The 24,168-nt window shown below is 41.6% G+C and overlaps 1 protein-coding gene across 1 annotated transcript in view; it reads left to right on the forward strand.

Moving 5' to 3' along the window:
- Positions 1 to 1,384: 1,384 nt before the first annotated feature.
- The window catches only part of LOC115200968 (V-type proton ATPase 16 kDa proteolipid subunit), a 31,509-nt gene continuing 8,725 nt past the window's right edge, over positions 1,385 to 24,168 (forward strand). The window contains exon 1 of the mRNA XM_029764133.1: positions 1,385 to 1,690. Coding sequence (XP_029619993.1) covers positions 1,618 to 1,690 — 73 coding nt within the window. The 5' untranslated portion in view covers positions 1,385 to 1,617. The remainder of the gene's footprint in view (positions 1,691 to 24,168) is intronic.

Raw genomic sequence — 24,168 nt, forward strand, 5'->3', positions numbered from 1 at the left:
TGCTTTAAGTATCAAATATCTAAATACGCACATCCTCTGTGCAAGTTAATCTACCCAATCAAAAGTCATTAGCAACAAACCCTATGAGTGCATCATGACAGATCCGCACGGCTCAGAAACAATCACTAGCCCCTAACCACACAATTGTATAGAGCTGAAAGGATAAGATAAATAAACAATTATGGCTGTAGCTCCTCCTTGCCCTCTGATAGGCTTGCCATATTGCTTGATCCTATCCAATCCTTTCAGATCTACACATTCCTGCGGGGCACTTTGAATCATGCCCTTGTGACAATGTTTCACATGGTTCCCTATTTTGTGAGTTTCCACTATCCATAAAACAGATGCACAGTGAAATTTCATGGCTTTTCTCTGATTAACCTCTACTGTCAAGAGACCATGGCTCGATCGGTGAACATGGATCCACCTATCCTGACATTAGACACACGTATATACGACGTCATGTGACAAAATGTTCAGGCAGGGAGCCTGCTGAGTATGCATCGCAGGTAGGATATTGTGATCATGATAGCCTCCTCTCCATTGTGGCAGGTTTATCTCAAGCTGGCTCCTCAAACATCACAGTAATAAGATTACTGGATCAATAGCCATTCAGCCACCGTAGAGAAAGAAACAGAGCACAAATGCTCTCCATTCAACTGTGACTTTTATATCCATATTACAAAATCATGTATTTACTGATCATTGTGAGTGTCAAATTTGGCAGATAGAAGGGCCTATGGAACGCTAGCTGAGGAAAAGGTAGACTAGAAAATGACCTGTGATTACATCACGGGTGAAGGGTCTTTGCAGTGGCGTGGTTGGGGGTCGCTCTCACGGCCTGCCTGCCTATAAAAAGATGTAGAGGGGGTGGATGGAGAAAGGAGGGGTGGGGGCACTCTGCACAATCTCTCTCTGACTCACACACTCATCGTTACTCCCATGCTGTTCCTGGCTCTCCGAGCCAACGCTTGCAGGAAGCGATACAGTGGGGATTCTCCGCTCCTCGACCACACAATCACTCACGCTCCACTGCTGCATATCACATCTTACTATAAATGACCCTCTCATGCCAAATGCAGAAATCAATTTGAATTATTTCATAACGGCATTGTACAGTTTAGTCACTAAATGGGGAATTTAGTCACTCAATGCCTAGCAAGATATCAAAGGGAAACCCTGCAGCGGAGCACACCAAAATAGACTAAAATAGGGGATTACCTTAAAAAAAGAATGGACGTAATCCAAAAATAAACCATTTAATTTGGATGGGTTAAATCAGAAATGCATTAAATTGTTTATTTGTAATTTAAATAAAATTTGATGTGCTGCAGTAAATCATTGTTAGAGGTACTTACGAGCGCCTCCCCTACATATAGTAGATGATCGGGTTTGACCAGTCAGGTGATATTTTCTGCTTCACCATTTTGTGCTGCTGTTACACCGTGTATTTATCAGAAGATTCGTGACTAGACCATTTACATCGCTAGTTAGCTACATACGTTTCCCAGTTTACATTTAAAGAGCGTGTGGCCTTCGATAGGTTTAGTCGGTAAGCCATTAAGGGGAACCGAAATATCCGTTTTGTATTTCGTGGTTCATTTTCAAACTGAGAGAATGTCGTCAGAAAGCCCCGAATACTCTCCGTTCTTCGCAGTGATGGGTGCCTCTGCAGCTATGGTTTTCAGCGGTAATTATGACAATTCAATTACTATCTTTACCATAGCTATATTTAAATCATTTGTCAATTCAAACCGCATCTCTTTAATGCCTGAAACCAGCACAGAAACGGTTAGCGTGACAGCGAACGAGCTAGCTAACCAGCTACATGGCAAGTTAACCCAGTTTACTAGCTGCATAGCTAGCTAACTTGGCGTATACGCACTTGAATCATGTATCTGCGTAGTGAATATTAGTTAGCTTTTATCGAAACTTGTTATCATAACTACCTAGTTCAGTAAAAGTACTAACTGCCTTGCTATCTAATACATTTCCTAGCTAGCCAGATAAAGCTAAAGTTAGTAGGACAGTTAACCAAGGGATGGAGTTGGACGAGATTACTTGAATTGTCACTGGCGAATGTCACGTTAGTAGGCTGGACAATAGTGTAAATTCACCCAAGGCTAAAAAATGGCAGGAGAAGGTTGGCTGAGCTGGAACACTAGCCCGATCCCATAGCAAATTAACTGGAGATACGTTTAGAATTACATTTCGCCTAAATGGCACTACAAAAAGTATTCCTTTTTTTATTTTACCACTACAATCTGTTCTTAGGACGAAACGGAAAAATAACAACTCGTGTAGAAAGGTAACATTCGCACCTCAATGGTGCTATGTCTGCATAAAGAGGAAGCAGGGGAAACATTTTTTGCTGTTTGTGGTCTAGCAATCGACGACAGCAGAGTACGCTGCCCAACCTTATGTAATTAGAAAGAGGATATTACTCTGATTTTAAAATGGTGTCCGACCTGAAAAAATCTAAATATACACGTTTGTTGAAATATACCAGCATGCTACTCCATCGGAAAACAATGGTGGGGAGCTTAGCGTTCCAAGGGCATAAGGTATTTGGGGGCTAGCAATTGATGACAAGAGTATGCTGCCCAGCCTTACATAATTAGAAAGAGGAGATATACAAAGTGAGATATTTGTCAAAATAGACAGACATACCTATATTTTCCTATAGCTAATCAAGTTGCCCAGTATTTTGTTAAACTGTCTTTACTAGTAACCACACCTCCAAAATAATGTGTTTGATAAATGTGTGTGTCGATAGGTCATTCTTTCTGAATTATTTGCTTCTGTTTATGCTTTGCGACATACCACAATTCGATCAGCTTGTTTACAGCTGCACTAGGGTCAAACAACATTCCTTTGACACCCAAGGAGCTGGCAAGAGATATGGCCCTGAAACTGTACCTTAATCCAGGGATGTACACCGAATTATCCCAACTTTTTACCTTAGCTGTCCCTTATGAAGAGCAAAGCCACAGTAGCTTTTTGGATTGGCAGGGTCAGCCAATCAGCTCTTTTGTTGTTCAACGCACCGTGGGCTGTTGCTACTGCTAGCTAGCATGAAGACAAACTGTAGTTTACTTAAACTAGCAGTCTTTCAATGTCCTTGGTGTAACAGTTTGGGGTACACACCTGAATTGAGGTATGTTTTCTGAGCCATATCCACGGTGTCTTAATATACATAGGAATGCTGTCCAACTATAGTGCAGCTGTTAGCAAGCGGGTTGGATCTGCTGGCTAAACCAGCTTTGTGCATAGTGCTACTAGCTTAGGCTAGCAGTTCATTATGAAGGGAAAGGGGGATACCTAGTCAGTTGTACAACTGAATGCCTTCAACTGAAATGTGTCTTCCGCATTTAACCCAGAGAGGTGCGGGGGCTGCGTTAATAGACATGCACGGCGCCCGGGGAACAGTGGGTTAACTGCCTTGCTCAGGGGCAGTATGACAGATTTTTACCTTGTCAGCTCGGCGATTCGATCTCATTTGGGTCCCAGGCTGAAAAAGGTCCATACTGAAATGATTTGTCTATCGGTGTGGAAGAACTTGACTGGCCTGTACAGAGCCCTGACCTCAACCCCATCAAACACCTTAGGGATGAATTACACTGCTCAAAAAAATAAAGGGAACACTAAAATAACACATCATAGATCTGAATGAAATAATCTTATTAAATACTTTTTTCTTTACATAGTTGAATGTGCTGATGACAAAATCACACAAATAATCAATGCAAATCAAATTTATCAACCCATGGAGGTCTGGATTTGGAGTCACACTCAAAATTAAAGTGGAAAACCACACTACAGGCTGATCCAACTTTCATGTAATGTCCTTAAAACAAGTCAAAATGAGGCTCAGTAGTGTGTGTGTGTGTGTGTGGCCTCCACGTGCCTGTATGACCTCCCTACAACGCCTGGGCATGCTCCTGATGAGGTGGCGGATGGTCTCCATGAGGTCTAGCATTGTCTTGCATTAGGAGGAACCCAGGGCCAACCGCACCAGCATATGGTCTCACAAGGGGTCTGAGGATCTCATCTCGGTACCTAATGGCAGTCAGGCTACCTCTGGCGAGCACATGGAGGGCTGTGCGGCCCCCCAAAGAAATGCCACCCCACACCATGACTGACCCACCGCCAAACCGGTCATGTTGCAGGCAGCAGAACGTTCTCCACGGCGTCTCCAGACTCTGTCACATGTGCTCAGTGTGAACCTGCTTTCATCTGTGAAGAGCACAGGGCGCCAGTGGCGAATTTGCCAATCTTGGTGTTCTCTGGCAAATGCCAAACGTCCTGCACGGTGTTGGGCTGTAAGCACAACCCCCACCTGTGGACGTCGGGCCCTCATACCACCCTCGTGGAGTCTGTTTCTGACCGTTTGAGCAGACACATGCACGTTTGTGGCCTGCTGGAGGTCATTTTGCAGGGCTCTGGCAGTGCCCCTCCTGCTCCTCCTTGCACAAAGGCGGAGGTAGCGGTCCTGCTGCTGGGTTGTTGCCCTCCTACGGCCTCCTCCACATCTGATGTACTGGCCTGTCTCCTGGTAGCGCCTCCATGCTCTGGAACACTACGCTGACAGACACAGCAAACCTTCTTGCCACAGCTCGCATTGATGTGCCATCCTGGATGAGCTGCACTACCTGAGCCACTTGTGTGGGTTGTAGACTCCGTCTCATGTTACCACTAGAGTGAACGCACCGCCAGCATTCAAAAGTGACCAAAACATCAGCCAGGAAGCATAGGAACTGAAGTGGTCTGTGGTCACCACCTGCAGAACCACTCCTTTATTGGGGGTGTCTTGCTAATTGCCTATAATTTCCACCTGTTGTCTATTCCATTTGCACAACAGCATGTGGACAGTTTGATTTCACAGAAGTGTGATTGACTTGGAGTTACATTGTGTTGTTTAAGTGTTCCCTTTATTTTTTTGAGCAGTGTAGAACGCAGACAGCGAGCCAGGCCTAGACGTCCTACATCAGTGGCTGACCTGACTAATGCTCTTGTGGCTAACTGGAAGCAAGTCCCCGCAGCAATGTTCCAACATCTAGTGGAAAGCCTTCCCAGAAGAGTGGAGGCTATTATAGCAGCAGGGGGGGGGGGAGAGAGAAAGAGACCAACTCCTTATTAATGCCTATGATTTTGGAATAGAGATGTTCGACAAGCAGGTGTCTACCTACTTTTGGATTTGTAGTGTAAATCAGATCGAGCCCAAACTGCCATGTAGTAGGGAGTTGTAGTTTCCAACAGGCCAATATTCTACATAATTAACTTTTCTGAGCTAAACTAACTACAATGACCAGCATCCATTGCGCACCTACTTGTCCACACTGAGACGAGAGACATTATAATGTGATTGGGAGGGAAAGAGCGAGCAGTTTCTTTGAGGTATCTCTACCTGAAAATATATAATCAAAGATTGATAGTTGCTGTTCTTACTTTGAACTACTAAAATAGTGTTTTTGTCAGACAGCATCTCTATAGTGATGAGCTGATGACTTGGAATGAAATAATAAAGTTGTCAAATAAGCCTGAAACAAATGTAATATACACAACTGAAATGTTTTATTGATGTAATGTGAATAAATGATGGTTAACCTCTCTGGCGCATGTGGGACGAACTCGTCCCACTTACGTAACAGCCACTGAAATCCAGTGGCGCGATTTTTGAATCGTTTGAAATACTATTACTTCAATTTCTCAAACATATGACTATTTTACAGCTATTTAAAGACAAGAATCTCGTTAATCTAACCACACTGTCCGATTTCAAAAAGGCTTTACAACGAAAGCAGAAATAATCAGACCCATTTTTCAAGCTAGCATATCATGTCACATAAACCCAAATCACAGCTAAATGCAGCACTAACCTTTTATGATCTTCATCAGATGACACACCTAGGACATTGTGTTATACAATACATGCATGTCTGTTCAATCAAGTTCATATTTATATCAAAAAACAGCTTTTTACATTAGCATGTGACGTTCAGAAAATGCATAACCCCCGCAAACTTCCGGGGAATTTACTAACAGTTTGCTAAATTACTCACGATAAACGTTCACAAAAAGCATAACAATTATTTTAAGAATTATAGATACATTACTCCTCTATGCACTCGATATGTCCGATTTTAAAATAGCTTTTCGGATGAAGCACATTTTGCAATAATCTAAGTACATAGCCCGGCATCACAGGGCTAGCTATTTAGACACCCACCCAGGTCAGCCTCCACCAAAATCACATTTCCTATAAGAAAAATGTTCTTACATTGCTTGTTCTTCGTCAGAATACACTGCCAGGACTTCTACTTCAATAACAAATGTTGGTTTGGTCCCAAATAATCCATTGTTCTATCCAAACAGCGACGTTTTGTTCGTGAGTTCTAGACACTATCAGAATGCTACATCACGGTCTCGCGCATTGGCGTGACAAAAAATGTCTAAATATTCCATTACCGTACATCGAAGCATGTCAACCGCTGTTTAAAACCAATTTTTATGCCATTTATCTCGTAGAAAAGCGATAATATTCCGACCGGGAATATGCAATGAGCCTAAACAGCCAAATTAAATTTCTCCTCAGGAGCGAATCGTGCACGCGCCTCATTCAAAGGTCCTCTGATCCGCCACTTACCAAAGGCGATAATGTGTTTCAGCCTGAGGCTGCCTTGTCAACCTTCAGGTATTTCCCGGGTTCTGAGAGCCTTTCGGAGCCCTGGGAATTGTCACGTTACAGCTAAGATCCTTACTTTTCAATAAACAGATGCAAGACGCACGACTCCTTGTCAGACAGGGTACTTCCTGCATGAAACCTTGTCAGGTTTTTGCCTGCCATAGGAGTTCTGTTATACTCACAGACACCATTCAAACAGTTTTAGAAACTTTAGGGTGTTTTCTATCCAAACCTGAACAATAATATGCATATTCTAGCTTCTGAGTTGGTGTAGGAGGCAGTTAAAAATGGGCACATATTTTTTCCAAAATTCTCAATACTGCCCCCTAGCCCAAACAGGTTAAGTGATAAGCAGTAATGGGCAGTCGCTAACATCCATGGGACTTGAATTATTTTCTGTGTTACAGCATTCAAACAACATTATAAAAAAAAATGTAATTGAAGATTGCGATAATTTATTGAACTAATCAAACCGAAACGACCTCAAAAAGCACCAATCGCTCAGCACTACCAGTAGGAGAACAAGCTAAAGTGATGAGACAAAACATTTAGGGATTGCCATCGTTTGAGCCACGTTGTTTGCATTTTCAGTTGAAATAATGTCAGTGTATTCATTTGATTGCTTGCTCATATCCTTGATGGCCTCAGGGGCAAGTGAGGGTGTAGAAACAACTGTCTAGTGATCGTGTCTTGCTTGTGACAAACAAGGACAGGGATGGATAAGTATTGTTTTAGATTTTTTTTTATTATCCTGTTAGGTCTGATGCATTCACTCAAAGCATTTTCGACAATATGCTACCTCACAGCATCAAATTACCAATCAACTGTGCCTTTGATTGCAAGAGATGTTTTGGACCATCACTAGGTCGGAATTTACTCCTAATGTTTAATTTAAAATTTCTGTACGAGTACTGTTTTTCCTTATTTAATAATTCAAAAGTTGAAGTGCCTTTATCAATAGCCCCTGTAGTATAGCTTAGGCTACATGTGGCAAAGCTGTTTGTGTGCTGATGCAGCATGTGGTAGGAAATTGACATGCTGCTAAATTATGTTATAGAGCAGGGCTTCCCAAACACAGTCCGAAGGCCCCTCCCTGGGTGTACGCGTTTTGGTATTTGCCGTAGCGCTACACAGCTGATTAATTGAATCCGCTGTGTAGGCCTAGGGCAAAAACCAAAACATACACCCATGGCGTTTGGAAACTCTAATATAGAGGCCTTGACCTAGTGGGGTTATTGAATCATGCAGCTAGGAGCTGGAGTGCATGTGGCACCATTTTCTCCTTTACTGTGCTGTGTGGTGGCGGCATGCCGCCTGTCTATCGACCAGGGCCGTTGCTTTGAGTAAAATGCCTAAATGGTTAGGATGCTGGTTGACTGCACAATCGAGAGCAGGTGTTTGACAGCTCATATTTGGGGAAAGTTGTCCTCTTCTATTTTTTTCCTGATTACTTTTATCCTTACTTGCTCTATTGTAGTTAATTCAACTCTGTAATGACTTGTGGCGAAAGGGTGATCCCAGTTATCTGTTTGCGTTAAGTATTCCCAATTTTACTCCTCTTCAAAGCTGTTGCTGGGTGTGTGACCCTGTCACCTAGAGGTTCCTGTCAGGTGAAATTATTGCAAGTAATGAGGAAACTATTGATTGCACTAAAAGACTCATCCTTTATACCCAATGTGTAGGTACTGTATGTAGGAAACATACTAGCAAGAGGCTAACCTAGCATGAGACCTATACGTGTTTAGTGCTGACCCTGAGCTCCTATGGGTAGTGATAGCACAGGGCAGCGTGGGTAGCCCCTGTGGCTGGCAGTGGGAGTAATCTGGAGGCGGGTGACCAGGGACACCAGTGATTTCCTTTCAGGCCCAGCAGCATTAAGTATCTTTCAGGGTTTCTTTAAAGGAAACGTGAGCCTGCCATCATGCGACGTCACTACAACACCACCACTACCATGATTGAGAAACAAACTGGTAATTTACACATTATCTACTGATGTGTATGCATTTGTAAACCATTGCCTATATTGTGCTTCATGATAATTTAAAAAGCAACAATTGTAGACTGGAGTTGATTTGTCTTTGAGAACATGGTTAAGCACACCCACTGAAACAAATGTGCATTATACAGCAGCCTGTGAAGAGTCTCACACTAATTTCATATTACTGCAGTTCCTAGTTAATTATATTCTTTCATGTCTTGACTTGAAGTGGGAGGTATCAGCTCTTGCAAGGTGGAGGCACCGTAATGGAATCACAAATGTTGGTTAGTCTCACTTGTAATAGAGGCATCATGAATAGCCTTGGAACCTGGGCAGTCCCTGACAACAAATAAAATACAAATCTTGGTCGACCGAGAGTAGTCTGTTCTTTCGTCCAATCGTCTAAATTTTACAATGTGTTTAAATAAAATAAACTATGTAGGTTACTGAGGTTGTCTGACGCTTTAAGCACTGATTTAAATAATTAAGACACACAAATTAGTGATGCACCGATATGACATTTTTGGCCGATATCGTCCTTGCCAAGAAAAACTATATATATATATATATATATATAGTTTATATATTTTTTTTTTTACCGTCCTTTTAAGCATTCTAGTACAGTTAAATAGTTGAAACACATGGACGCAGCGGTCTAAGGCACTGCATCTCAGTGCAAGAGGCATCACTACAGTCCAGGCTGTATCACATCTGGCCGTGATTGGGAGTCCCATAGGGCTGCGCACAATTGGGCAGCCCTATGGTCAGTTAAGAACAAATTCTTAACTGACTTGTCTAGTTAAATAAAGGTTACACACACCACACTGACAAAGTTTTGTTGATTTTGTTGATGTTTACGTATGTCCCCATTACCAGTAAATCAATCAACCTATTTCTTTCAGTTACTTACTGTGCTGTTTTGTTCAGTCGTTTCATTCTCAACCAGGATTTCTATGGAAGGCCATTTGGTTCTTTGTGTGTCAAAAAAAGATACACGTCATAACACTTTGAAGTGTCAAATAACACAACATAGCTAGGTGTCATCTAAAATAACTCTAATTTATAAGACAGTTCTTATTTGATTAATGGTTGGACCATCTATGTGAAGCTAGCCACAGTAAGGTTTAGCCACAATAGTCGACTTTGCTGTTAGCCTTCAAAATAAAAGTATAATTATATTTGTATCCATTTGCATCACTGTCAATGACAGACTTTTATTTCAAGGCAAACCGCAAATTCTACTTGTGCCTAATCCTTATTGTGGCTAGCTTCACAACCCGGTCTGGTCGAGCATCACTAGCCAGATGAAGCTAGCTGGCTGCTTATAAAGTTAGCTTTGGGCAGCAGGGTTAAGTAGCTGGCTAGCCATTTATTTTCATGAACTGAAGTTCAATTTCAATAGGTGAACAACAAGTGGCAACCTAGCTAATACTTACTCACAAGGATTCTTAAATCATTGCTAAGAATAATGAAAAACTGCAGTTTCTGCTGTATTTCATTATCACGTGGTCATTGAAAAAGTAACTTATATTACCATTGCCAACTACGTATGCTAAAAATAGCCTACATAAAGCCAACAAATAAAAACATTGCAGGTAGAAAATATCCTGATTTTTAAAATATAATTTTATCCTACTAGCAAACTTTCAACCTTGTATAAAATATTCTGGGCCCTCAGTTTCCCGTGCCAGTGAGCTCCAGACACACAGCTGCAGGCCAGGTAGCCTTGGTCTACTTCTATGCATAATCAGGTGTGCGTCCTTACTCAACATTGATTGACATGAGCGTTACAAACGAAAGACTTGTAAATGAAATGAAATAAGCCAAAATGTGTTCCTCACAAGCGTAGCCTAGGTTGTGCGGCCAGCAAACAACTTGTCTACTCCAACAATGAGAATGGTAAAAGACTGATGATATTTTGAATGCATTAACAAATTACCCTAACCAAACTAACATTGTAGATTAGAATAGTAAATGTACTTCCACAATGGATTAGTCCACTGAGACAGGTGTGAATCAGACAGGTGTCTCGTGTGCCAAAAAAATATATGTATGAGACCAAACAATTGACCAGTCAACTAAATGGGGTCAGCCATACTTGGAATACTACCATGGGTTTTAATTTAGCTTTAAAGCATAATCAATTACCTAATCATTTGATAACAGGTTGTGGCTAGATTTCATTGGGTGCCGTGGCGATGGCTGCTCCAAGTTGTTGGTCATCAGTTGAGCCTGCGTCGTATCCACAGGGTAGTGGCCTGTTAGGTCTGCAGCCTCATCTGCGTGAGGCCCCTGCTCTTGGTTGGTAGTCGGTCCAGGCGCTGACTGGCTGTGACGAGCACAGTCGAATCGCTAACCCTGGCAATTTGACTGGTAAACTCACGGGTACACTCTCAATGGCTGCCTGGAATTGTGATGCAATCATTTCCATAGTAATGTAGAATGTGGCTCATGCATGCAATGGATTGTATTTTTTGCAGTCAGTTGAGTTGAATCAACAAATCACTGCACATATTGATGTGTACGCTTCCTCCTTTTTCTTCCTGCTTTCCTCCTATGGGCATCAAATGTTATGTCACATGCTTCGTAAACAACAGGTGTAGACTAACAGTGAAATGCTTCCTTATGTGCCATTCCCAACAACGCAGAGGAAAAATTTAAATAATAGCACGAGGCATAAATACACTGAGTAATGATAGACAACTATTTCCATTGAGCGGTAATTCTCTGTTGACCTCTAGTTCTCTATGTTGTGTATTATCTTAAAATATTCTTACAATAGCTTGGTTATGTGCCGAGTCTTTCCCGGGGTATGAGTTGAGAACAAATTCTTATTTACAATGACGGCCAAACCCGGACGACGCCGGGCCGATTTGTGTGCCACCCTATGGGACTCCCAATCACGTCTGGATGTGATACAGCCTGGATTCGAACCAGGTACTATAGGGACGCCTTTGCACTGAGATGCAGTGCCTTAGACTGCTGCGCCATAGACCGGTGTGCCACATAAGCATCTCGTTCATTTCACATTTCCACAAACTTCAGTGTTTCCTTTCAAATGGTATGAAGAATATGCATGTCGTTCCAGCAGGTATATCTCACTGGTCACCCCCAAAGCCAATTCCTCCTTTGGCCGCCTTTCCTTCCAGTTCTCTGCTGCCAATGACTGGAACGAACTACAAAAATCTCTGAAACTGGAAACATTTATCTCCCTCACTAGCTTTAAGCACCAGCTGTCAGAACAGATCACTGCACCTGTACATAGCCCATCTATAAATATCCCAAACTACCTCTTCCTCTACTGTATTTATTTTGCTCTTTTGCACCCCAATATTTCTACTTTGCACACTCATCTACTGTCATATCAACCATTCCAGTGTTTTAATTGCTGTATTGTATTTACTTCGCCACCATGGCCTATTTATTGCCTTTACCTCCCTTATCTCACCTCATTTTCTCACATTCTATATAGACTTATTTTTCTACTGTATTATTGACTGTATATTTGTTTTACTCCATGTGTAACTCTTGTGTCGAACTGCTTTGCTTTATCTTGGTTAGGTCCAGTTGTAAATTAACTTGTTCTCAGCTTGCCTACCTGGTTAAATAAAGGTGAAATACATTTTTTTAATATTCTTGCTACAGGCAGTTAGATATGGGTATGTCATTTTAACCTGTTGGGGATAGGGGGCAGTATTTGCACGGCCGGATAAAAAACGTACCCGATTTAATCTGGTTACTACTCCTGCCCAGTAACTAGAATATGCATATAATTGTTTGATTTGGATAGAAAACACCCTAAAGTTTCTAAAACTGTTTGAATGGTGTCTGTGAGTATAACAGAACTCATTTGGCAGGCCAAAACCTGAAGATTCCAAACAGGAAGCGCCCTCTCTGACCATATCTTGGCCTTTTTTGATCATCTCTATCCAAAACAGGGGATCTCTGGCATAACGTGACATTTTCTAACGCTCCCATAGGCTCTCAGAAGGCGCCAGAACGATGAATGGTGGCTTTGCAGGCCATGGCTGAAAAACATTAGCGCATTTGGATAATGGTCGATCTGAGGACAATGAGACTGGAGGCGCGTGCACGAGCCGACACCATGTTTACTTTCTCTCTCTTTGAACGAAAACAATGACTCCCGGTCGGAATATTATCGCTTTTTTTACGAGAAAAATAGCATAAATTGATTTTAAACAGCGGTTGACATGCTTCGAAGTACGGTAATGGAATATTTAGATTTTTTTTTGTCACGAAACGCGTCGGGCGCACCACCCTTCTTTACCCTTCGGATAGTGTCTTGAACGCACGAACAAAACGCCGCTATTTGGATATAACTATGGATTATTTGGAACCAAACCAACATTTGTTATTGAAGTAGAAGTCCTGGGAGTGCATTCTGACGAAGAACAGCAAAGGTAATCAAACTTTTCTAATAGTAAATCGGAGTTTGGTGAGTACCACACTTGGTGGGTGTCAAAATAGCTAGCCTGTGATGGCCGGGCTATCTACTCAGAATATTGCAAAATGTGCTTTCACCGAAAAGCTATTTTAAAATCGGACATAGCGAGTGCATAAAGGAGTTCTGTATCTATAATTCTTAAAAGAATTGTTGTTTTTTGTGAACGTTTATCATGAGTAATTTAGTAAATTCACCGGAAGTGTTCGGTGGGAATGCTAGTCACATGCTAGTCACATGCTAGTCACATGCTAATGTAAAAAGCTGGTTTTTGATATAAATATGAACTTGATTGAACAAAACATGCATGTATTGTATAACATAATGTCCTAGGATTGTCATCTGATGAAGATCATCAAAGGTTAGTGCTGCATTTAGCTGTGGTTTGGGTTTATGTGACATTATATGCTAGCTTGAAAAATGGGTGTCTGATTTATTTCTGGCTGTGTACTCTGCTGACATAATCTAATGTTTTGCTTTCGTTGTAAAGCCTTTTTGAAATCGGACAGTGTGGTTAGATTAACGAGAGTCTTGTCTCCTAGTTGAGGTAGATATGTACATAGGGATAAAGTGACTAAGCAACGGGATGGATAAACAGTAGCAGCAGCGTATGTCAAGAGTTCAAGCTCTGTCTAATTTGTTGTTGATCATTGCTAGACAACCATTTTCAGGTCTTGCCGTAGATTTTAAGTATAAACTGTAACTCGGCTACTCAGGGACATTCACCGTCTTGGTAAGTAACTCCAGTGTAGATTTGGCTTTGTTTTACACTGAACAAAAATATAAATGCAAAAATTTTAGAGTTACAGTTCATATAAGGAAATCGTTCAATGAAAATAAATTCATTAGACTCTAATCTAAGGATTTCACATGACTGGGAATATAGATATGAATCTGTTAGTCACAGATGCCTTAATGTGTAGGGGTGTGGATCAGAACCTGTCCGTATCTGGTGTGACTGCCTCATGCAGCGCAACATCTCCTTCGCATAGTTCAACAGGCTGATTGTGGCCTATGAAATATTGTCCCATTCCTCTTCAGTGGCTGTGCAAAGTTGCTGGATATTGGCGGGAACTGGAACACGCTGTTGTACGCGTCTTTCCAGAGCATCCCAAACATGCTCAATGGGTGACATGTCTAGTGCAGGCCATGGAAGAACTGGAACATCTTCAGCTTCCAGGAATTGTGTACAGATCCTTGTGACATGGGGCTGTGCATTATCATTCTGAAACATGAGGTGATGGAGGTGGATGAATGCAACGACAATGGGCCTCAGGACCTCGTTACGTAATCTCTGTGCCATCGATAAACTGCAATTGTGTTCATTGTCCATAGTTTATGCCTGCCCGTACCATCACCCCACCGCCATGGGGCACTCTGTTCACAACATTGACATCAGCAAACAACTCGCCCAGACGACACCATGCACGCTGCCGGCCATCTGCCTGGTACTGTTGAAACCGGGATTCATCCGTGAAGAGCTCATTTCTCTAGCGTGGCCGTCCGATGGTGAGCATTTACACACTAAAGTCAGTTATGACGCTGAACTGCAGTCAGGTTAAGATTGTGGCGAGGATGACAAGCACACAGATGAGCTTTCCTGAGTCTGTTTGTGCAGACATTCTTCAGTTGTGCGAACCCAGTTTCATCAGCTGTCCAGGTGGCTGGTCTCAGATGATCCCTCAGGTGAAGAAGCTGGATGTGGAGGTCCTGGGCTGGTGTGGTTACACGTGGTCTGCGGTTGTGAAGCTGGTTAGACGTACTGCCAAGTTCTCTAAAACAACGTTGGCTTATTGAAGAGAAATGAACATTACATTCTCTGGCAACAGCTGTTTAATTAGCTTCTTGATATGCCACACCTGTCAAGTAGGTGGATTATCTTGGCAAAGGAGAAATGCTCACTAAAAGGGATGTAAACAAATTTGTACACAAGTGAATTGGAGGATTGCTGTCCAGAATACAACACCAATGATTGCAGTGATGCTGAGTAGAACGGTGGTTAGAAGGCATTTTCTAATCCTGACGATAATAATTTTGTGGGTGGTACAGAATCCTCACCACCTGTGAAGGGATCAATAATGAATATGGTAAAGCGCCCCTAATAATGCTGGTTTCAAAACATGGGATTTCTGGGATTTTTTTTGATTTTTTTTCAGCTCATGAAACATGGGTCAACACTTTAAATGTTTTTTTATATATTTTTAGCATTTTTATGTTATGTCGGTATAAGCTGTTTGTTCCAGACTTGGTGCATTGGTACCGCTTGGTGTGCGGTAGCAGAGAGAACAGTCAATGACTTGGGTTAGAGCCTTCCTCTGGCACCTCTTGGTATACACACTACCCTCTGTAGCGCCTTGCGGTCGGATGCCAAGCAGTTGCCATACCAAGCGGTCAAGATGCTCTCAATGGTGCAGCTGTGTAACTTTTTGAGGATCTGATGGCCCATGCCTAATCTTTTCAGCCTCCTGAGGGGGAAATGGCATTGTCGTGGTGTTTTCAAGACTATATACCTGTGTGTGGACCATGACAATTCCATCCATGGGGCTCCACTACAGCCCCATCGATGGGAATGCGTGGTCAGCCCTCTGTTTCCAGTAGTCCACTATCAGCTCCTTTTTATCTTGCTAACATTGAGAGGTTCTCCTGTCACCACACTGCCAGGTCACTGACAACCTCCCTATAGGCTGTATCGTCGTCGGTGATCAGACCAACCAATGTTGCATCGTCAGCAAACTTAGTGATGGTGTTGTCTGCGCGGCCACGCAGTCGTGGGTGAACAGGGAGTACAGGAGGGGACAAAGCACGCACCCTTGAGGGTGTCCCTGTGTTGAAGGTCAGCGTGGCGAATGTGTTGCCAGCCCTCACCACCTGGCGGCGGCCCGTCAGGAAATCCAGGATCCTGTTACTCCTGTGTTGTCTTGGCTGTGTGCTTAGGGTCGTTGTCCTGTTGGAAGGTGAACCTTCACCCCAGTCTTAAACTGCTCAGGATCTTTCATCAAGAATCTCTCTGTACTTTGCTCTTTTCATCTTTCCCTTGATCCATCCCCACAGCATGATGCTGCCACCCATGCTTCACTGTAGGGATTGTGCTAGGTTTTCTCCAGACGTGACACTTGGCAATCAGGCCAAAGAGTTTATTCTTGGTTTCATCAGACCAATCTTGTTTCTCATTGCCAAAAGGCACCTAAAAGGACTGACACACTCAAAGCGGGCTGTCGTGCATTTTTTATTTGTACATTTTTTTTACTGATGAGCTTCCATCTGGGCGCACTACCATAAATGCCTGATTTGGTAGTGCTGCAGAGATGGGAGAACCTTCCAGAAGGACAACCATCTCCACAGAGCAACTTCGGAGCTCTGTCAGAGTGACCATCGGGTTCTTGGTCACCTCTCTGACCAAGGCCCTTCTCCCCCGATTGCTCAGTTTGGCCAGGCGGCCAGCTCTAGGAAGAGTCTTGGTGGTTCCAAACTTCTTCCATTTAAGAATGATGGAGGCCACTGTTCTTGGACCTTCAATGCTGCAGACATTTTTTTTATTTTTTTTTATTTTTTTTGGTACCCTTCCCCAGATCTGTGCCTCGACACAATCCTATCTCGGCGCTCTACGGACAATTCATTCAACTTCATGGCTTGGTTTTTGCTCTGACTTGAACTGTCAACAGTAAGATCTTTTATATAGACAGGTGTGTGCCTTTCCAAATCATGTCCAATCAATTGAATTTACCACAGGTGGACTCCAAGTTGTAAAAACATCTCAAGAATGATCAGTGGAAACAAGATGCACCTGAGCTCAATTTCGAGTCTCATAGCAAATGGGCTGAATACTTACGTAAATAAGGTTAAAAATACAACAACAAACATACATTTGCAGAAATGTATGTGTGTGTGTGTGTGTGTGGATTGATTGTGGAAAACAATTTAAACTTAGAATATTGTTGTAACCTAACAAAATGTGGCAAAAGTCCAGGGGTCTGAATACTTTCTGAATGCACTGTATGGTTGGTCTTGGTTTATGAATGAGAGGGCATGAGCACCAGCTTTTTGGCGAGGGTCATTCATTATGTGTCAACATGGATGTAATTGCATGACCAAAATACCACCTCGGGTCAGAGTGGAAGCTGCATGCTTCCACTCTGAAAACTTAGAATATTAACATACACATTTAGCATCTCCTGGCTTCCACGCATAGCCTACAAGCTACTGATGCATACATTTTGAAACCTCTATTTTAAAAAGTCTAGTAAATGCATGTAATATAGCCTACACGTCAAAATAAATCCATTATTTCTTTTAGACAGGTCTAAAGAGACATGATATGAAGAATGTAGTCTATTTCAGAAGAAAATAATAGCATACTCGCAGTTGCCCTGATATGGCTGTGGGCTACACTAGTAGACACGATTTGCTTAGAATTCTATGGCATTATTTTATAGTATGAAGAATACAATTAAACAGCTGAGTACAATGGAAAGGATATGTTCCCCGAATGATTTGAAGTGCGCACATGCGGCTATTCTGTGAGCAGTTAACCTCTTATGGACAGCGGAACGCCTCACCAATATCCAATGGTAGCGCATGGCGCGAAATACGAAAAACCTTTTAATGCTGTAATTTCAATTTCTCAAACATATGACTATTTTACACCATTTGAAAGATAAGACTCTCCTTTATCTAACCACATTGTCTGATTTCAAAAAGGCTTTACAGCGAAAGCAAAACATTAGATTATGTCAGGAGAGTACACAGCCATTTTTCAAGCTAGCATATATGTCACCAACACCACAGCTAAATGCAGCACTAACCTTTGCTCTTCATCAGATGACACTCCTAGGACATTATGGTATACAATACATGCATGTTTTGTTCAATCAAGTTCATATTTATATCAAAAACCAGCTTCTGACATTAGCATATTTTGTTCAGAATTAGCATACCCACCGCAAACTTCCGGTGAATTTACTAAATTACTCACGATAAACGTTCACAAAATACATAATTATTTTAAGAATTGTAGATACAGAACTCCTTTATGCAATCGCGGTGTCAGATTTTAAAATAGCTTTTTGGTGAAAGCACATTTTGCAATATTCTAAGTACATAGCCCAGCCATCACGGCTAGCTAATTTGACACCCACCAAGTTTGGCCCTCACCAAACTCAGATTTACTATAAGAAAAATTTGATTACCTTTGCTGTTCTTCGTCAGAATGAACTCCCAGGACTTCTACTTCAACAACAAATGTTGTTTTGGTTCAAAATAATCCATAGTTATATCCAAATAGCTACATTTTGTTTGTGCGTTCAAGTCACTATCCGAAGGGTGACGCGCCGGTGCATTTCGTGACAAAAAAAATCAAAATATTCCATTACCGTACTTCGAAGCATGTCAAATGCTGTTTAAAATACATTTTTATGCTATTTTTCTGATAAAATAGCGATAATATTCCAAACGCGCGACGTTGTATTCGTTCAAACACTGAAAGAAAAAAATGGAGTCGTCTCGTGCACTCGTGCCTCAGTGTCATTGTTCCCAGAAGGACCACTCACAAAAACCCCTGCTGTTTTTCGCCCAGAGACTGGAGAGCTTTCATTCCACTTTCTGGCGCCTTCCTAGAGCCAATGAAAGCCTTAGAAAATGTCACGTTACAGCAGAGATGCTGTATTTTTGATAGAGATGCCCTAGAAGGACAAGAAATTGTCAGACAGGGCACTTCCTGTATAGAATCTTCTCAGGTTTTGGCCTGCCATATGAGTTCTGTTATACTCAGACACCATTCAATCAGTTTTAGAAACTTTAGAGTTTTCTATCCAAATCTACTAATTATATGCATATTCTAGTTTCTGGGCAGGAGTAGTAACCAGATTAAATCAGGTACTTTTTTTTTTATCTGGCCGTGAAAATACTGCCCCCTATCCCAAACAGGTTAACAAAGAAACTTGTACTCCTATATGCTTCTTTATTTGTAACTTTTTAGTTGTGATATAGCCCAATGTTTGTATGTTTTGATTTTTTAATTCATTCTAAGTCTGCATGAGACAAATTTTAAGTTGCATGAAAGGCATGGGCTCTACTTTGTTTCTTGTGCAGGCTGTACACACTTCATCAGTCTCTCATTCACAATTTTACAAGCACTTGATAATGTCGAATTTCCCAGTGGCATCCCCTTTGTTTGGCTGTAATGCCCCTTAAAAAAAATCCATGCCTTTTTTTGCGGTAGTGTCCATTGTGCCATTGGGCTGAATATAGCAATTAAAATTCCATTCTCCCGATTGCAAGCTCCAAAGTACCTCGCACTCAGGGGAAGAAAATGCCAGCCAGGTAGGCTACACTTCTGTTGTAAAGAGGGGAAATGCGTTTTAATATTAGGGAAGTTGAGAAATGAATATAGTACACCTATAGAAAGCTGATGGGAACCTCCTATTTTTAATAGAGCCCATCACTGTTTTTTCACGCAATTGCATAGCCTATAGAAATGTTGCTCAACGTGAGCTCATGGGCTCATGTAGTGTTTGATTATATTTTGGATTACATTCACATTGATGTCAGAGTGATTTGGAGGGACAGTGCTGAGTTTCAGTTAGCAAGTTTGTTGGCTACTAATGACCATCCGCAGCATCAGAGCTTGGAGAAGCCTAATTACCGTGACTATTTGCATTCCATGTGAAGTATCTGCAAACTCTTGAAGAACCATGTTGAAATATGCAGACTACTCAAACTCTGTGGCTGCTGTGCCCAATGCTAGGGCCCTATAAAATCTGCGTTGCGGACAGAATCATGGAATCCAGACATTAAAACACAATTCAACGATATTAAAAAACTTATTGAACTTAGTAGGAAATTCACTAAATGTATTGAATTTAAATTCTTTAATTTGCCCAAGAACACATCAGTGATGTGTATTTTCCTTAAACTTTCTCAATGGGCAACAACAAAGGAATGCTCCTGTATGTGTGCGTGATTGTCTACCTCTTTGTGTAGCCATTAGCGATGACGCTAATGTAATGACCACCATCTTCTGGTAAATGGAAATTCTTTCACAAAAATCTTCTCAATTATATGTTAGCCTAACTACAAAGTTGCCTATGCTAGAGGTCTTCAAGGATCCACCTGTACCCGAGCCCTGATCCGGGACCCTAGCGGGGTCTGGAACCAGAATTCTAAATGTCACGGGTCTGGGTCAGATCTGATATGATTCTCTGGTATGTGTACTTTTAATCAAAGCAGCAATAAGCTAGTCATAGAGCCTCTGTGTGTGGCATGTTGGGACGTCTAATAAATGGAAGATGGAATTATGATGGAATGAAAGTTAAAGGAGAAGGACAGGCTACAACTACCAAGAGCCAACAGGTAGGCTCATGCGTAATATTCTGAATGGAGTTATTTGTAAATGTAGGATGAGTGCATGCACTGCAGCCTCAACTAACATTTTCTAGCTTAACTAGTGTCTCCTGGTCTGATGCAGTCAGGACTGTTACTATTGAAACCTATTAGATAAATAACCTAGAAATGCCAGCTATTAGTTTACTATAGCGTGAGTCTACTTGGTTAGTTGTGGTCTTTCCCTCCCTTGTCCCTGCGCCCCGTGTCACTTGCCCACAAGCACGGCCCCTACCCCGCCTGCTAGAGCGACACCTTTCTCTCCCTCCTTTTGCGCCTTATCTCCTCCGGTTAATAAAGTAGCTTAATTATGGATAGGGGTTCCGCTAGTGGAACGTTTCGACAACACCCGGTGAAATTGCAGAGCGCTAAATTCATTTTTTTGATTTTTTTGATTTAGAAATATTTAACTTTCATACATTCACAAGTGCAATACACCAAATTTAAAGCTTAACTTCTTGTTAATCTAGCCACCATGTCAGATTATAAAAATACTTTACGGCGAAAGCAAACCATGCGATTATCTGAGGACAGCGCCCAGCATACCAACACATGAAAATCAGATTTCAACCCGCCAGGCGACACCTCAGAAATAACAATATAATTCGCCTTTGAAGAACTTATGTTGGCACTCCAATATGTCCCATAAACATCACAAATGGTCCTTTTTTGTTCGATTTAATTCCTTCGTTATATCTCAAATGTCCATTTATTTGGTGTGTTTGATTCAGAAAAACACCGGTTCCAACTCGCCCAGCATGACCAGAAAATATCTAAGTTACCTGTAAACGCTGTCCAAACATTTCAAACAACTTTCCTAATCCAGGAAAGTTGTTTGAAATACCGGATAAAAACAACGAAGCACGTGACCTGGAGCGAGCATCAAAACATTAGAGCACTAGGCTGGACCCTCGTTCTGAACAGCCGTACTTAATTTCTCTAAAGGAAAAACATCAACCAATTTCTAAAGACTGTTGACGTCTAGTGGAAGCAATAGGAACTTCAATGAAGTGCCACAGAAATCTAGGTTCCCATAGAAAATCTATTAAAGTCACCTAAAAAAAAAAAAAATCCTGGATGGTTTGTCCCCGGGGTTTCGCCTGCCAAATAAGTTCTGTTATATACTCATAGACATCATTTTAAGTTTTAGAAAACTCTAAAGTTTCAATCCAAATCTACCAATTATATGCATATCCTAGCTTCTGGGCCTGAGTAGCAGGCAGTTTACTTTGGGCAAGCTTTTCATCCAAAATTCCAAATGCTGCCCCCTATCCTAAAAGTTAAGTTACATTTCTGCTGCTTCCCTCACTGTACAGACAGGGTCTAGATTCGACCAGATCGATACGGAACGGGTCTAGTTGTCCTCAGGTCCGTTCAGAACGGGTCTCTATATTTAAATGTTTTTGTCCATTTCGGAACACGGTCCAACTTTTTGGACCTGTGACGACCTTTAGCCTTTGCCTGAATTGCAGATTGATATGATTATTTGCATCAATCCAGTGGCCATTTGTTTCGCTAACTCGGCAATCAGATGAGTGCTACAGAAATATCGCTATCCAAGCAACAGTCTCTGGCTGGTGCACAATTTAATTAAAGGGTAACCTATATCTGAAATTCTAAATTTTGTAGATTTTCCCAGACCTCAAAAGTGGTCTCCTGGTGTGGTTTAACCTGTCTGGGCTAGGGGGCAGTATTGAGAATTTTGGAAAAAATGTTCCCATTTTTAACTGCCTCCTACACCAACTCAGAAGCTAGAATATGCATATTATTGTTCAGGTTTGGATAGAAAACACTGAATTTTCTAAAACTGTTTGAATGGTGTCTGTGAGTATAACAGAACTCCTATGGCAGGCAAAAACCTGACAAGGTTTCATGCAGGAAGTACCCTGTCTGACAAGGAGTCGTGCGTCTTGCATCTTTTTATTGAAAAGTAAGGATCTTAGCTGTAACGTGACAATTCCCAGGGCTCCAATAGGCTCTCAGAGCCCGCGAAAAACCTGAAGGTTTACGAGGGAGCCTCAGGTTGAAACAGATTAACGCCTTTTGTAAGTGGATGCTCAGAGGACCTTTGAATGAGGCGCGTGCACGAGTCGCTCCCGAGGAGAAATTTTATTCGGCTGTTTAGGCTCAATGCATACTCCCGGTCGGAATATTATCACTTCTCTACGACATAAATTTTAAACAGCGGTTGACATGCTTCGAAGTACGGTAATGGAATATTTAGACATTTTTGACACGCCAATGCGCCATGCGCGGGACCGTGAAGAAGCATTCTAGAACTCACGAACAAAACGTCGCTGTTTGGATATAACGATGGATTATTTGGGACCAAACCAACATTTGTTATTGAAGTAGAAGTCCTGGCAGTGTATTCTGATGAAGAACAAGCAAGGTAAGAACATTTTTCTTATAGGAAATGTGATTTTGGTGGAGGCTGACCTGGGTGGGTATCTAAATAGCTAGCCCTGTAATGCCGGGCTATGTACTTAGATTATTGCAAAATGTGCTTCATCCGAAAAGCTATTTTAAAATCGGACATATCGAGTGCATAGAGGAGTAATGTATCTATAATTCTTAAAATAATTGTTATGCTTTTTGTGAACGTTTATCGTGAGTAATTTAGCAAACTGTTAGTAAATTCAAAGGAAGTTTGCCGGGGGTTATGCGTTTTCTGAACGTCACATGCTAATGCAAAAAGCTGTTTTTTGATATAAATATGAACTTGATTGAACAGACATGCATGTATTGTATAACACAATGTCCTAGGTGTGTCATCTGATGAAGATCATCAAAGGTTAGTGCTGCATTTAGCTGTGGTTTGGGTTTGTGTGACATTATATGCTAGCTTGAAAAATGGCTGTCTGATTTTTTTTCTGGCTGGGCACTCTGCTGACATAATCTAATGTTTTGCTTTCGTTGTAAAGCCTTTTTGAAATCGGACAGTGGGGTTAGATTAACGAGATTCTTGTCTTTAAATAGCTGTAAAATAGTCATATGTTTGAGAAATTGAAGTAATAGTATTTCTAACGATTCAAAAATCGCGCCACTGGAATTTCAGTAGCTGTTACGTAGGTGGGACGAAATCGTCCCACATACCCCAGAGAGGTTAAGCATTGTTGTGGACATTTCTTTTGTTTTTCTATTAAAACATTTAAGTGATTTGAGTGAAAAACTAAATGGAATCAAGCAAACAATCGCAGACCCTGTTCTATTCATTCTGCACACACAAGGACTTACTTATAGAGAGAATAGTCTAAGATGAATCCAATGTTCCCTTTAGTACTCATGGAGGCTGACCATAGCCATTCACAAAGGCGCATCATTGATCCACCGCCCATGATACATTGCCTAGGTTTTGTGGTCAGTCTGCAGTGCAAGAGACCTGTTTAGAAAGATTTAAAGGTCTAGGTACTCAAACTTGGTAGTTTTTTAATATTTACAGTGAATGCAAATCTCTACATGTAACACGTCTAACTGGCTAATTCACTCCTTTTGGGCACAATTTCTCCTAGGCAATTTGATGATGTCATATTCACATACTGTTGCTATATGCTGGAGCTTCTTAGCACTCCTTGCTGGGTTGAGGCAAACATAATATTTATCTTTCTCCACCAACACAAATTACCTTGTCCTGTGTCGTCCTTCTTGCACAATGCTAAGGTAAGA

This window comes from Salmo trutta, chromosome 10 (genome assembly GCF_901001165.1).
Source record: "Salmo trutta chromosome 10, fSalTru1.1, whole genome shotgun sequence".
Taxonomy (NCBI): domain Eukaryota; kingdom Metazoa; phylum Chordata; class Actinopteri; order Salmoniformes; family Salmonidae; genus Salmo; species Salmo trutta.